Source organism: Schistocerca nitens, chromosome 2 (genome assembly GCF_023898315.1).
Source record: "Schistocerca nitens isolate TAMUIC-IGC-003100 chromosome 2, iqSchNite1.1, whole genome shotgun sequence".
Classification (NCBI taxonomy): domain Eukaryota; kingdom Metazoa; phylum Arthropoda; class Insecta; order Orthoptera; family Acrididae; genus Schistocerca; species Schistocerca nitens.
Window position 1 is genome coordinate 924,825,709 of NC_064615.1, and position 14,640 is coordinate 924,840,348.

The 14,640-nt window shown below is 48.8% G+C and overlaps 1 protein-coding gene across 1 annotated transcript in view; it reads left to right on the forward strand.

Moving 5' to 3' along the window:
* LOC126234711 (uncharacterized) overlaps positions 1-12,316 on the forward strand; it is a 29,636-nt gene extending 17,320 nt beyond the window's left edge. Inside the window, exons 2-4 of the mRNA XM_049943458.1 lie at positions 5,210-5,296; positions 6,344-6,402; positions 11,766-12,316. Coding sequence (XP_049799415.1) covers positions 5,210-5,296; positions 6,344-6,402; positions 11,766-12,113 — 494 coding nt within the window. The 3' untranslated portion in view covers positions 12,114-12,316. The remainder of the gene's footprint in view (positions 1-5,209; positions 5,297-6,343; positions 6,403-11,765) is intronic.
* Positions 12,317-14,640: the final 2,324 nt, after the last annotated feature.

Genomic DNA, 14,640 nt, shown 5'->3' on the forward strand with positions numbered 1-14,640 from the left:
CGAGGGCGTATAGTGGGCATGCGGGAGGCCGGGTGGACGTACCGCCGAATTGCTCAACACGTGGGGCGTGAGGTCTCCACAGTACATCGATGTTGTCGCCAGTGGTCGGCGGAAGGTGCACGTGCCCGTCGACCTGGGACCGGACCGCAGCGACGCACGGATGCACGCCAAGACCGTAGGATCCTACGCAGTGCCGTAGGGGAACGCACCGCCACTTCCCAGCAAATTAGGGACACTGTTGCTCCTGGGGTATCTGCGAGGACCATTCGCAACCGTCTCCATGAAGCTGGGCTACGGTCCCGCACACCGTTAGGCCGTCTTCCGCTCACGCCCCAACATCGTGCAGCCCGCCTCCAGTGGTGTCGCGACAGGCGTGAATGGAGGGACGAATGGAGACGTGTCGTCTTCAGCGATGAAGCGATGAGAGTCGCTTCTGCTTGGTGCCAATGATGGTCGTATGCGTGTTTGGCGCCGTGCAGGTGAGCGCCACAATCAGGACTGCATATGACCGAGGCACACAGGGCCAACACCCGGCATCATGGTGTGGGGAGCGATCTCCTACACTGGCCGTACACCACTGGTGATCGTCGAGGGGACACTGAATAGTGCACGGTACATCGAAACCGTCATCGAACCCATCGTTCTACCATTCCTAGACCGGCAAGGGAACTTGCTGTTCCAACAGGACAATGCACGTCCGCATGTATCCCGTGCCACCCAACGTGCTCTAGAAGGTGTAAGTCAACTACCCTGGCCAGCAAGAACTCCGGATCTGTCCCCCATTGAGCATGTTTGGGACTGGATGAAGCGTCGTCTCACGCGGTCTGCACGTCCAGCACGAACGCTGGTCCAACTGAGGCGCCAGGTGGAAATGGCATGGCAAGCCGTTCCACAGGACTACATCCAGCATCTCTACGATCGTCTCCATGGGAGAATAGCAGCCTGCATTGCTGCGAAAGGTGGATATACACTGTACTAGTGCCGACATTGTGCATGCTCTGTTGCCTGTGTCTATGTGCCTGTGGTTCTGTCAGTGTGATCATGTGATGTATCTGACCCCAGGAATGTGTCAATAAAGTTTCCCCTTCCTGGGACAATGAATTCACGGTGTTCTTATTTCAATTTCCAGGAGTGTATATTTCAACACTAAAACACCCGGTAACTGTGGGTTCGCCGTGTAAATGTCACGTGATTCTACTAACATATGAGCTCGCTAAACACGAACAAATCACGCAGATTGTCATTCACAAAAGTTGCAAAATAGCTATCAATCACGGAAATATGAAAAACAAGAAAGAGTTTCCTCATTCAGTAAAGGAATTCATGAATTCTGAGCTGGTGGCTCGTTACAAGAGACACGTGGAGACAGATCAAGTGGTAGACACTTACACACAACGAAAAGAATGGAGACAACACATGCATACGAAGACAAAATTATTTACACATTCACACAAATTAAAAAATTCTTACACTGTCCTTCTCGTCACGTACTGGGCCGTTCTCCACCATCTAATGTTCTGAAGCGCAATGTTACTTCGAAGTAATTATTAAATCCGACACTCCAAACATTTCCCCCAAATGTATAAGCACAACGCTTCACAGTTAATGGCTGGAAGAGAAAATTAGAGCACTTCAGTTGGTCTGAATAAAGCTTACACATTTCAAAAGGGAAATTAACAAGACCAAGACCAAGCTTAAGGCGTCGGCACACGGACCGTGCATCCGAACGTTGAGCGTTGCGCGTGCCGAGTTTCTGACGTCATAGCGTGGAATAGCACGTTCGGGAGTCTTTCCGAATGTGCAGAGCAATATCTGGCATGTCAGATATTCTGAGCGTGCGCCTGAACGTTGACCAATGAGGTGGCACAACGCCACTCACGTCACACACACGCCGTCTCCCTTCAGTACAGAGTTGTGGGGCGCCATATTGGCATTCATTTCAAGCTTATATGTATATATATGCCGTTTCTGAGCACTAGCAAATTGAGAATCACTGGAAAACCCGTTGTTAACTGTGCGATTCGTTCCAATAAAATAATGAGAAACATCATATTCGTGGCGAAATAATTATTGTAACTTGCGTATTATGAGAGTAGACTATTTGAAGGCAGCCACACACTGAAGATCCCACCAAAACGCATTGTTCTTGGTACAATTTGTTATAATTAAATTTCAGTTAGGAACATAGCCACGATTAAAGTTTCCAGCAGTAGTAAGATAATATGATTAGTTGTTCAGGGTCTGATGTTGGTTTAGCGTAGTGAGCAGCGTCACTGTCCCTTCTTGAATGTTTGTTGGGGCCGTGGTTCGCGTCTTGGCACTGACAATTTTTTTCCTAACATTGGCGGTTTTATTAGGTTCTGATACTTTATTATTCAAATGGCTCTGACCACTATGTACTTTATTATTGGTTTAATATAAGTATATACTATAATATTTGACATTATGTAAATATAAGTTCACCTCTTTTTGGGGGGTGACTTTGTTCGATTGGCTTAATTTAAAGGACCGCTTGCGCTATTTGTATAAAGATATTTTGCTCCTTTTTCTTTTACGCTTCGTAATTCACATGTTACAAAGATTCTGCTACTGGGCAGGAACAGTGATCAAGTAAGACTGACTTTGGGGTTTTACTAAAATGTGAGAATGATGAAATAATGTTTATCTTATGCAGATGAGTATTCCAAATTTGTACCGCACTGTTTGTAATGGAACTTTTATAAGCCTGTGTCCTTATTGATTGAACATGGTACTTTCCTTTTCATGGACGATGGAGGAAATGTGCGTTTTAATAGAGATAACGTGGGAATTTTACGCTCGCCCGTCGAGTAAACAGTGTGATTTATGAGCTAGAAACATCCCTCAACTGCCGCTGGAGTGCATTGCGATCGCGTATACCACGTTGGCGCCCACGTACCGTATGCACAAGTCGCATCGTTCCTGAGCGTTCAGCAGCACGTTGAACTTGGCACGCTCGACGTTAACGTTCGAAAGCACGGCCCGTGTGCCGACGGCTTTAACGACTACGGAGTAAATGTCGTGTGACTAGGGCCTCCCGTCGGATAGACGGTTCGCCGGGTGCAAGTCTTTTGATCTGACGCCACTTCGGCGACTTGCGGGTCGGTGGGGATGAAATGATGATGATTAGGACAACACAACACCCATTCCCTGAGCGGAGAATATCTCCGACCCAGCCTGGAATCGAACCCGTGTCCTTAGGAGTGACATTCTGTCGCGCTGACCATTTAACTACCGGGGGCGGACGATTACGAAGTGAACTCGCCAAAAGCCCAAGATATAGTGTCTTCAGCACAGTCGCAGGCAGGGGACATCCCAGGTAAACGGAAGTGACCAGAGTATTCATTCCGCCGCCAACTTAGCACACAACCTACACTCGGACAGTGGGGATAAACCTCTTTGTTTGCTGACAGGACACCAAAGTTAAACTGCACCTAGGTAGTAGACCAGCACGAACAGTAGACGAAAAGCAGCAAGACAACGCTACCCCTTATAACCAAGATTAATATGCATTCACACAAACATAATCGCGTCATGAGGGATGGGAAAGGAAACATGGTAATGTAGAGTACAGAGGGTAAAATACGATGCACATGGTGTACATAAGAATAGAAAATGATTATAAAATGAATCTTAATAAAGATGCAGAGTACAAGTTGCTTACATTAATCTGCCAAATGTGAAAAATTCCTAATAAAGATGCAGAGCACAAGTTGCTTGCATTATATTAATCTGTCAGGTTAGAAACAGCTCCACTGCTCAATCCTGTCACAGGAAAAAGAGAACAGCACCAACTTCGTGGCGCGGGATTTGATTCAGAATATTATTTAAAGGGAAAGGATGCCACAAAACGGCTCTTGATGTTGTGCCAAGAAACGGCTTTTATAGAGATATTTCACAGTTTATGACATGGTGATTCGGGGTTATCGATTTTAGGAGCATGTCGGGGTACACTCATGTTCCATCGAAAAGGATGTATCCCATTCACGAAAGAAATAATAAATATGCCTATCAAGGCTGATACTGTGCCGTCAGGAACATTCTTGGATATGGTAATGCTAAGACAGTCGTTGCCTGTCGGTTAAGAAAGGATTCTCGTTATTTTATTGCTTTTATTATTGTGTTTATTGTAACATAGCGATGTGATAAATATCAGCATTTTGTATCTTGGTATTCTTCTAGGTGACGACTCGTCTCAGCATGGGAGGTGAATAGAGCTGAAAGAAGTTCATTCACTTCGTCATCTGACTGTGTTCCCTTCACCCAAGCTACGGAGATTCTTCCACAGGACCGCGCAGCTCGTATTTGGTATTTCTGAGCGCGATGCAACGAGTATGACTTACTCAGGCGTTCGGAACGTATTGCTCTTCGCCATTTCAACAGTTTTCTGTATTCGTAGTAGCACTGAGGCGCCGGATTTGACTCGAAACGCATTTGAACGTTATACATATTGATCAACATTTGACGTAGTTCTGAGTTTGCACTGTTCTTGTTGTTGAAAGCCGTGATCCTGTCAGTAAGTTTCTGAATTTCCCCTCAATTGTTGTTCACTGATTATTTGATTCGATGCCATTGGGTTTCTGGGAAGTCCGCTTTGAAGAGCCACGTTCGACATACCGTAACTAACGTTGGTACAGGATGCGTGACGCAACTTGAGCCACAGGGGCTGGTAGGAGTGAACCACGGAAATAGGTACATCCAGTGAGATGTGTGGGGTCCACCTTTCACCGACATCTCAAACACTGTCAATCTTTCTTTAGTGGCATGACATCGACAACAGCGGGATGGTACGCAGTGAGGTGTGTGGGGCGCAATGAGAGAATGTTCGTACGGTAACTCAAGAATCTTATTTGCACGTTGTGTAGAGACTGTGTCACTAAGATCCTGTTTATGTCTCCAGTTCCGATGATGTGCTCGTATTCGCACTGAAGTGAACCTAATTCCGTTAGTGTGCTAAATTTTTGCGGTTATCTGTATTCATATAACTCCGACATTATTTCATATCGCTAAATACAGGTACAGTACTGAGTTGTCGTATTGTGAAACTTATCGTATCGTATCAGATAGTAAAAATTAAAATCCTTTTTAGGTCTCGTAGACAAACCAACACTCTTTTCTGTGGTGTATTGTGAATGACATATACAATACATATGTAATGCATATTTACTTGCAGCATTGTTTCTTTTCGCAGGAGCCAGCTTCGCACAGGTGACGTGTTCTGATCATTGCCTAGACCTGGCAGAAAAGGCTAACTATGCGCGAGACCCCTATTCGTACCGTATGTATATTACTGGCACACGTATCTGAACAATTCATGAATGAAATTTTTTAATTAATTAATTATAATAACATTCTAAAAGTTTTAAACGTTTTTGGCCATAATGTTTTTACTTCTAGGTCTCTCACGTATATAACATTGAGAAGAACTGAATTTGTTGATTCTTACAATAGTATCAAAAAATTACGTTTACGTTTTAAAGGTGGCTACAAGTGCATGGTTGCTATTTTTACAATGAAAAAATACAAAAGTTTATTTCCTTGTAAGCTGCGTTGCTATTTTTGATGGATTATGTCAATCCACACAACTTGACTAATAAAGTTACTTAAAGAACATGTTAAGTATTGGTGAAACGCAAAAATGCCTTTGAAAGTATTGATAGAAATTGATGGACTATGTATTTTAATAAGGAGGGAGCTATTATTTCGTGGGAATGGAATCCAGTGAAATGAAAGGAGCAGTACACAGTACTGTTCATAATACAGAACTTAGAGAACTTAAGATCCACATATATATCTTCCACTAACTGAAAGACATTGAAATAAGTAGGTAATCAACAGCCTTTCGAATAACCCGGTTTCAAGTGATTACGTTATATTTGTGAACTTCGCTCACTGACACAAAAAATTAATGGATGTTAAATAAATGCAATTACTTATGTTTATACGCGTTATACAGTCATATAAAGTGATCAAGAATATTTAAATCAAATGTCCGTGCTGAAGTATCAACATATTAAGAACGTTCAGTGTCATTTCAGTGCCCGATGTTTCCCTGCATCTTCGATGCTGATAGGCTGCCAACTTTTGATGTTCCAGTGGGCAGGATCATTCGCGACAGTAATTAATAGAAACAGTTTTGTGTTCCAATAATTAACGTGTTTGGGGGGGACATTGAAACATGTAGCAGAAGTAATAGTATAGCGGCTTGGTAATAGGCCTAATCATACGTTTATGTCACATTAATTATAACGTACTTTATGACTGAATTGTTTTTTGGTATTCTGAATACAAACAGTTTGTAAAGTGTTTTGTTTTTATTATGCAGAAGACCTAATTGACGAATTTCACGGAGATGGCTGCGACGACAGTTGCCTACTGTATCAGGTAAGTTGAAAAAAGGGGACGAAGTGCATCTTTGTTAGGGAGCGGTTTGGGAGTTATAGGACTGCACTGATTAAGCTGTATGTTTCACAAAACTGCTAAAATTCCCCGCAAATATAAAATGAACATTTCAGCCATTTAATTCATGAATGAGACAGGCATTTAAGGTAGTAAAAGGTCTCATCACAGGCATACTTTTTTTTTCTTTATTGTGATTTCATATTTCTGCCCCATATGGGCAGGGGAGGGCTGTCAGCAGCACAATCCGCCGCTCTTCAGCCGAGTGACATGACAACTAAAACAAGAATAAAATAATACATACATAAGGAGGTAAAAAAGGGGAACATAAAACAGAGTAAGGGGAGAAAATTGAGGTAAAAGTACACTGACACATAGACGTTCATCGGGGACAGTTAAAAAAGTCACCAGAAAGTTAAAAAACGCAGTTGGCGATTCTTAAAACACAGAGAAGACACTGGATGCGCATGCACAGGTTAAAAGTTGGCCACAGTATTAAAAACACTCCGAAACAACACACTTAAAACCCACTTGGAGCACACACGACGAAGAATAAAACTACCAGGTGGGACCTGCCGAGGGAAAGGTCAGAGAGGATGGAAAAGGAGGGGAGAGCATGGGGCAGCTGGCGAAGCGGCGGCATGAAGAGAGGAGGGGCAACCGTGGGTTCACGAAGAGGCAGGAGACACATGGGGCGGGAGAGGAAAAGGGAAGACAGGGCAGGAGGGAGCGCAGAGACACTGAAAGAAGGCACAAGAGATGGAGGGGGAGTAGGAGGGGAAATCCGCTCAGAAGGAGGGAGGGGGAGGAGAGGGAGCCCTGAGGAGGAGGCAGGAAGAGGGGGTTAGAGTTGGTAGGAAGGGTAGATGTCAGGGCGAAGCTCATCATCCAGGAGTGGTAGATGGTGGAAGTTGTGTTGGGAAAGGAGATGGAGGGTGTGGAGATGGAGAGAGGGAGGGACACAACGGTAAAGGCGCGGCAACTGGTTGCGAGTGGAGAGGAAGGGAGACACCAGGGGGTGAGGGGGATCAAGGTGGCGGACAATATATAGTGTGCGGATGTGTTCAAGGAAAAGGAGAAGGTGGGGGAAGGGGAGGAGGTCATAGAGGATGCGCATGGGGGACGGAAGGCGGACGCGGAAGGCGAGGCGGAGTGCATGGCGTTTGAGGATTTGGAGGGCGTTATAGAACCGGGGAGGGGCGGAAATCGAAGCGATGCTGGCGTAACAAAGGATGGGGCGGATCATGGATTTGTAGGTGTGGAGGATGGTGGAAGGATGCAGACCCCATGTCCGGCCGGACAGGAGTATCAGGAGGCGGAGACGGTTGTGAGCTTTGTTTTGGATGGTAAGGAGATGGGGAGTACAGGTGAGGTGGCGGTCGAGGGTGAGGCCATGGTATTTGAGGGTAGGAGTGAGGTGGATAGGACGGCCATAAATGGTGAGGTAGAAATCATGGAGGCGGAAGGAGCGGGTGGTGTGGCCTATGATGATCGCCTGGGTCTTGGAGGGATTAACACGGAGGAACCACTGGTTGCACCAAGCGGTGAATTGGTCAAGGTGGGTTTGGAGGGTACGTTGGGACCGTTGAAGGGTAGGATAAAGGGCTAGGAAGGCGGTGTCATCAGCAAACTAGAGAAGATGAACAGGAGGAGAAGGTTTGGGCATATCAGCAGTGTACAGGAGATAGAGGAGAGGGGAAAGGACAGAACCTTGGGGCACGCCGGCAGAGGGGTAGAAAGTACGGGAGTTGGAATTGTGGATAGTCACATAGGAGGGACGATGGGAGAGGAAGGAAGCAACGAGACGGACGAAGTTGATGGGGAGAGCACAGGTCTGGAGTTTGAAAAGGAGCCCGGGATGCCAGACACGGTCATAGGCGTTCTGGAGATCAAGGGAAACAAAGATAGCAGAGCGACGGGAGTTAAGTTGGAGGGAAAGAAGATGGGTAAGGTTAAGGAGCTGGTCGTCAGCAGAGAAGGAAGGCCGGAAGCCACATTGGGTAAGAGGAAGGAGGCGGTGCTGGTTAAGGTGGTGGTGGATACGGCGAGAGAGGATGGCCTCAAAGACCTTACTGAACATGGAGGTGAGGCAGATGGGACGATAGGAAGAGGTAGCAGAGGGGGGTTTGTTAGGCTTAGGGAACAGCAGGACACGGGAAGTCTTCCACAGGTCAGGGTAAAATCCAGTGGAGAGGAGGACATTGTACAGGGTAGCAAGGACAGACAGGAAGGATGGAGGGGATTCCTTGAGGTGACGGTAGGTGACGCCATCATGACCAGGGGCAGTGTTGCGTTTGGAGCAAAGGACGAGTGTGATGTCTTGCATGGTGATGGGAGTGTTGATGTTGGAGGGGGGTAGCCGATCCAAGTACTGGAAGCTAGTGGCGAGCGGGGGGACAGAGGTGTCAGTGCGGTCAAGGACAGTGGGGAAGAGGAAGTAATCAAAATGGGGATCGTCAGGAATGGAGAAGACCTCGGATAGGTGGGAAGCAAAATGGTTAGCCTTACTGAGGTTGTCAGGAAAGGGTCGATCGTCATGGAGGATGGGGTAATGCAGGGTGGGATGGCTACCAGTAAGGCGGTGGAAGGCTGACCAGTACTTGGAGGAGTTGACAGGGAGGGTGGAGTTGAGGCGTATGCATGTCTGACGCCACTCCCGGCGTTTCTTTGCTGTAAGGAGGTTCCGGATATGTCACTGTAATTGCCGGTGACGGGTGAGAGTATCCCGGTCACGAGTGTGGAGGAAGGAGTGGTAGAGCCTGCGGGATTCACGCAGAAGAAGGACGGCCTGTGGAGGAAACATAGGGCGGAGAGGGTGGATGAGTTTGGTAGGGACATGAGCCTCCACAGCGTCAGTGACGGTCTTCTGAAGGAAGGAAGAGACATGGGTGATATCATTAGGGTGGTGGAAAGTGAGGGGGTGGCTTTCGACCTGTAAGGCAATGGATTCCCGGTAGGCATCCCCATTGGCACGGTGGTAGTCATGGACAGACTTTGGAGGGGCAGTTGGGCGGGTGGCTGCAGTGGCAGGACAGGTAGAGGAGATGGTGAGAAGGACAGGGAGACGGTCACTACTGACGGAATCGAAGACATCAACGGCAATGCGACCAAGGAGGTTGGGGGAAGCGAGGATAACATCGGGGGTGGAGTTACTTTCAGGACGGGTGTGCTGTGGGAGAGGAACAAGGTCACCATGGAGGGTGGCAAGGAACTGATGCCACCGCCGAAGGGTGGCAGGGTCACGGCTGTGGATGTTGAGGTCAGCGGCGATCACATAGGTGGAGAAGGTACGGTCAACATGGGAAATGAAGTCAAAGGGGAGAGGAGCTGCGGGGCGAATATAGATAGTGGCACAGGTGACGGTGAGGGAGGGAAAAAAGAGGCTGAGGAGAAGGTGTTCGGTTGGGTCATTGAGGAGGGGTTGTGGCCGGACAGGGAGATGCCTGAGGTGGCCGATAGCGACCCCGCCTCAAGCTAGGGGAAGGGGATTGTCAGTGCGGTGAAGGAGATAAGGGGAGATGCGGACCACATGGTGGGGTTGGAGGAAGGTTTCATTAAGGATGAAGGAGTCAACCTGGTGCTGGGAGAGGGTATGCATGAAGATGGTTCAAATGGCTCTGAGCACTATGGGACTCAACTGCTGTGGTCATCAGTCCCCTAGAACTTAGAACTACTTAAACCTAACTAACCTAAGGACATCACACACAGCCATGCCCGAGGCAGGATTCGAACCTGCGACCGTAGCAGTCGCATATGCATGAAGAGGTATTTGTTTGCAGGGAGGGAGCGAATGTTGAGGTAGGGGAGACGATACTGTCGACGAGCCATGGGGTTGGGTGTGGGAAGGGTGCGGGAAGGGGAGAGAGGGGCTTAAACGAGGGTGTCTAGGCGGGTGGTTGTGGGAGTATGTGGCATAGGTGTTTAGGTGGAAAACAGAGCGGGCAGCGAGGGAAATCTGCTGGATTGTGTGGGGGCGCTGGAAGGGGTGGACGTTCTGCAGGACGACGGTGAGGAACCAGATGATGTCTTCTGCTGTAGGGGGCGGGCGGAGGGAATTGTTAGGGTGGATAGGTGGGTCAATGGGGCGAACGGGGACAGGGTTGGTGGGAGGGGGCTTGGCTTTGCATTTGGAGGAATAGGTGGGGTGAGGTTCATTGCAGGTGTTGCAGGATGGGGGGAGGCGAGGTTGGGACACTGTTTGAGGAAGTGGGAGGCTTTACAATGGGGGCAGGTGGGTGGGTTCTTGCAGTTTTTGGTGAGGTGGTCATTGTACAGAAGACAACGCTGGCAGTGGTAGGATTGAGGAGGGGAACGGGACAGGTCAACAGGGTGGCAGCGGTTGAAAATCAGGGCTCCCTGCGTGAGGAGGTGGTCGATGGAGGAGGCGGACTCTGTAAAGATACGCATGAGGAAAGTAGGGCCAGAGGAGTTGTAGATACGGCGGGCAGAGCGGACTTCCAGGGAGGGGTGGGCATTCAGTTCCGCCAACACCTCAGCCTCCGTGACCACAGGGCTGAGTTTTGAGATGACGGCAGTGAGGGTCGGTGGACAACGAGGCAGTCGGGGTTGACGAGGAGAGGAGGATGTAAGGAATTAGGTGAGGGATGCGTGGGGCCCAAAGGTGATGCGGGGAAGGCGACAGAGGAGATCAGTATGGAAGGATGGAGAGGGAGACTTGATGAGGACAGAGTCTCTGCGAGGGATAAGTTGGGTGATGGGTGCACTGGGGATGTACTTCCGGATTTCAAGGGTGAAGGTGCAGGCATCCAGGAATTTCGGATCAGGGTTGCCTAGGACAAAGGTATACAGGGAGGGGGCTGGAGAGGAGGGAGGTGGGGTGGTATCCATAGCGGAGTCAGTGGGAGGTGGGGCGGGCAGTGATTTTTTGGCGGGTGTTGCCTGGGAGGAGGGATGAGGGACTGGATGGATGGGGAGGTGGTGGGAGGCAGGGCCCTCCTGTGAGGTAGTATCACCGGATGAGAGGGTAGGGCGCTCTGTGGCGGCGACTGTGGCGCGGCGGGCGGAGACTCTGGCAGGGGAAGCAGTGCTAGTCGCAGGGGGGAGAGGGGGAAAGTCGTCTCGGCGGGCGACAGGACCGGGAGGGGGGTTGGGAGCAGGGACAGAGGCAGGAGCGGGAGAAGCAGCAGGGGCAGTAGCAGGGGTAGGAGCAGGAGTGACGTACAGGTGGGGATACATCGATGGAGAGGAGATAGATGGGGAGGAGACTGTGAGTAGGGGAGGTGCATGAGGTGAATCCCAGAGGAAGCACTCCATGACGTTACAGTGGGGGCAGGTGAAGGAGAGGTATAGATAGATGATGGTGGTAGTTGGGGCGTCCATGATCGCAGGCGGCAGCGAACACCGAGAGATGGCGGCAGCGGCGAGCACCGAGAGACGGCGGCAGAAGAAGCGGCGAGCACCAAGAGACGGCGACAGCGGCGGCGGCGGCGGCGGCTGAAGAAGCGGCGACCAGGTGGCGGCAGCAGAAGAGGAAGCGGCGAGCACCGACAGACGGCGACCAAGCGGCGGCGGCGGCGGCGGCGGCGGCGGCAAGCACCGGGCGGTGGCGAACAGACGGCAGCGGCGCGGCGGCGGCGTCGGCGGGGGCGGCGGCGGCGGCCAGCAGTGACGGCGTGCAGACGGCAACAACGCGGCAGACACGGTTGGGGCTCTTCCACGTCGAAGATACACCCTGAGAGTAGCCCAGGCAGTGCGAGTCCTCGATGAGGAAGGAGGGAATCCAACCCTCGAATGTCACAGGCATACCTCTCGAAGAGCATTATATAATAATTATTACCCAAATTTCATGTAAATCTCTCATGTTGAATCAAATCAATATATTCAAATTCTATTCGTCAAGAAATAGTCGGTCAAAATAAATGTTGTCTTCGCAGTGTTAGCAGCTGATCTTGCGGTCGAGTTCAAACAACAAATGCTAGTACACTGGTGTCGAAAATTAAAGCAACAAACTGCTGTTTCCCCGTGCTGTGTCTAATTCACGATATAATCACACAAACTGTAGACAGATGTCGTTACGATCGAATTCTGCACGGAAGATGGCATTCCGCTCAACGAATAACCACGCCGACTATGACGTCAGGGCATCTATCAAGCGGCGTAATGTTTTCATGGTAGTCCAACATCCACAATTGCTGTGTACACAGTCACAGACGGCGCACTTTGGCACAGAGAAGACGCCTACATACTATGTGCTATGGAGGGCCATATGAAGAATGGAAGCTGGAGAGTCGCAAACTGATGTGGCCCGGTGGCTTCATATGAATGGTTCTATGGTTTCTTCGGTGAAGCGACAGTTTATAGAGACGGAAACTGTATCCCGGAGACCAGAACAAGGCCGACCACGTGTGATATCAGAAGGAATGAACCATTATTTGGCAGTAAGGGCACGACGGTCCCACCTTAGCACTGCACTGCATCTGGCATCTGACATCGCAGCATCCCACGTACGTGGTGCATCGAGGCAAACGGTGTACAGAAGGCTTCAACCGAGTGGCCTTCGTTGTTGGGGGACCTGATGTCTGTCTACGTCTGGCATCTGGCGTGTCTTCACAGATGGGAACGTCTATAGTTGAGCCATCAACATACCACCCTAAACAGTCGAACTGTGTGCCAATGTTCTTTTCACAGATGAGTCCCGATTAGGCCTGGAGAGTGATTGTCGACGGATTTGCATCTGGGGGGCACGTGCAACACGATTTCAGGATCCAGACATTGTAGAAAGCGACCTATATCGAGGAGAATTTGCAATGGTATGGGCAGGGATTATGTTGACCACTCGAACACCTCCGCTTGATATTGTGCGGGTGAATCAGCAAGATTTAACTGCTGTCAGATACAGTGAGGAGATCTTGGGATCTCACGCACGGTTGTTGGGAGGTGCTGTGGGTCCAGACTTCGTATTGATGGACGATAATGCTCTAATGCTCGACCTCATGGGGCACGGATGGTTGATGTTTTTTTTTTTTTTTTTTTTTTTAAATTGAAGGTACTGCACGCATGGCATTGCATCTTTGCCCCACTTACTTGAATTCCAAAGAGGATGTCTGGGAAGCACTAGGGAGATGGGTTGCATCATATCAGCATCCACCTACCACTCTCCAAGACTTGTGAGCATCCCTCCAGCAAGAATGGGCGTTATTGTCTCAACATGAGACAAGTGACATCATTCACAGCATGTCCCGTATTTGTCAGGCCAGTATTGGTGCTAAAGGTGGTCATACCTCGCACTGAGCACATTAACCAGCTGGTTTGATACGGCCCGCCACGAATTCCTTTCCTGTGCTAACCTCTTCATCTCAGAGTAGCACTTGCAACCCTTCGTCCTCAATTATTTGCTTGACGTATTCCAATCTCTGTCTTCCTCTACAGTTTTTGCCCTCTACAGCTCCCTCTAGTACCATGGAAGTCATTCCCTCATGTCTTAGCAGATGTCCTATCATCCTGTCCCTTCTCCTTATCAGTGTTTTCCACATATTCCTTTCCTCTCCGTTTCTGCGTAGAACCTCCTCATTCCTTACCTTATCAGTCCACCTAATTTTCAACATTACCATACAATGCTGTACTCCAGACGTACATCCTCAAAAATTTCTTCCTCAAATTAAGGCCGGTATTTGATATTAGTAGACTTCTCTTGGCCAGAAATGCCTTTTTGACCATAGCGAGTCTGCTTTTGATGTCCTCCTTGCTCCGTCCGTCACTGGTTATTTTACTGTCTAGGCAGCAGAATTCCTTAACTTCATTGACTTCGTGACCATCAATCCTGATGTTAAGTTTATCGCTGTTCTAATTTCTACTACTTCTCATTACCTTCGTCTTTCTCCGATTTACTCTCAAACCATACTGTGTACTCATTAAACTGTTCATTCCGTTCAGCAGATCATTTAATTCTACTTCACTTTCACTCAGGATAGCAATGTCATCAGCGAATCGTATCATTGATAACCTTTAACCTTGTTTTTTAATTCCACTCCTGAACCTTTCTTTTATTTCCATCATTGCTTCCTTGATGTACAGATTGAAGAGTAGGGGCGAAAGGCTACAGCCTTGTCTTACACCCTTCTTAATACGAGCACTTCGTTCTTGATCGTCCACTCTTATTATTCCCTCTTGAATGTTGTACATATTGTATATGACCCGTCTCTCCCTATAGCTTACCCCTACTTTGTTCAGAATCTCGAACAGTTTGCACCATTTTATATTGTC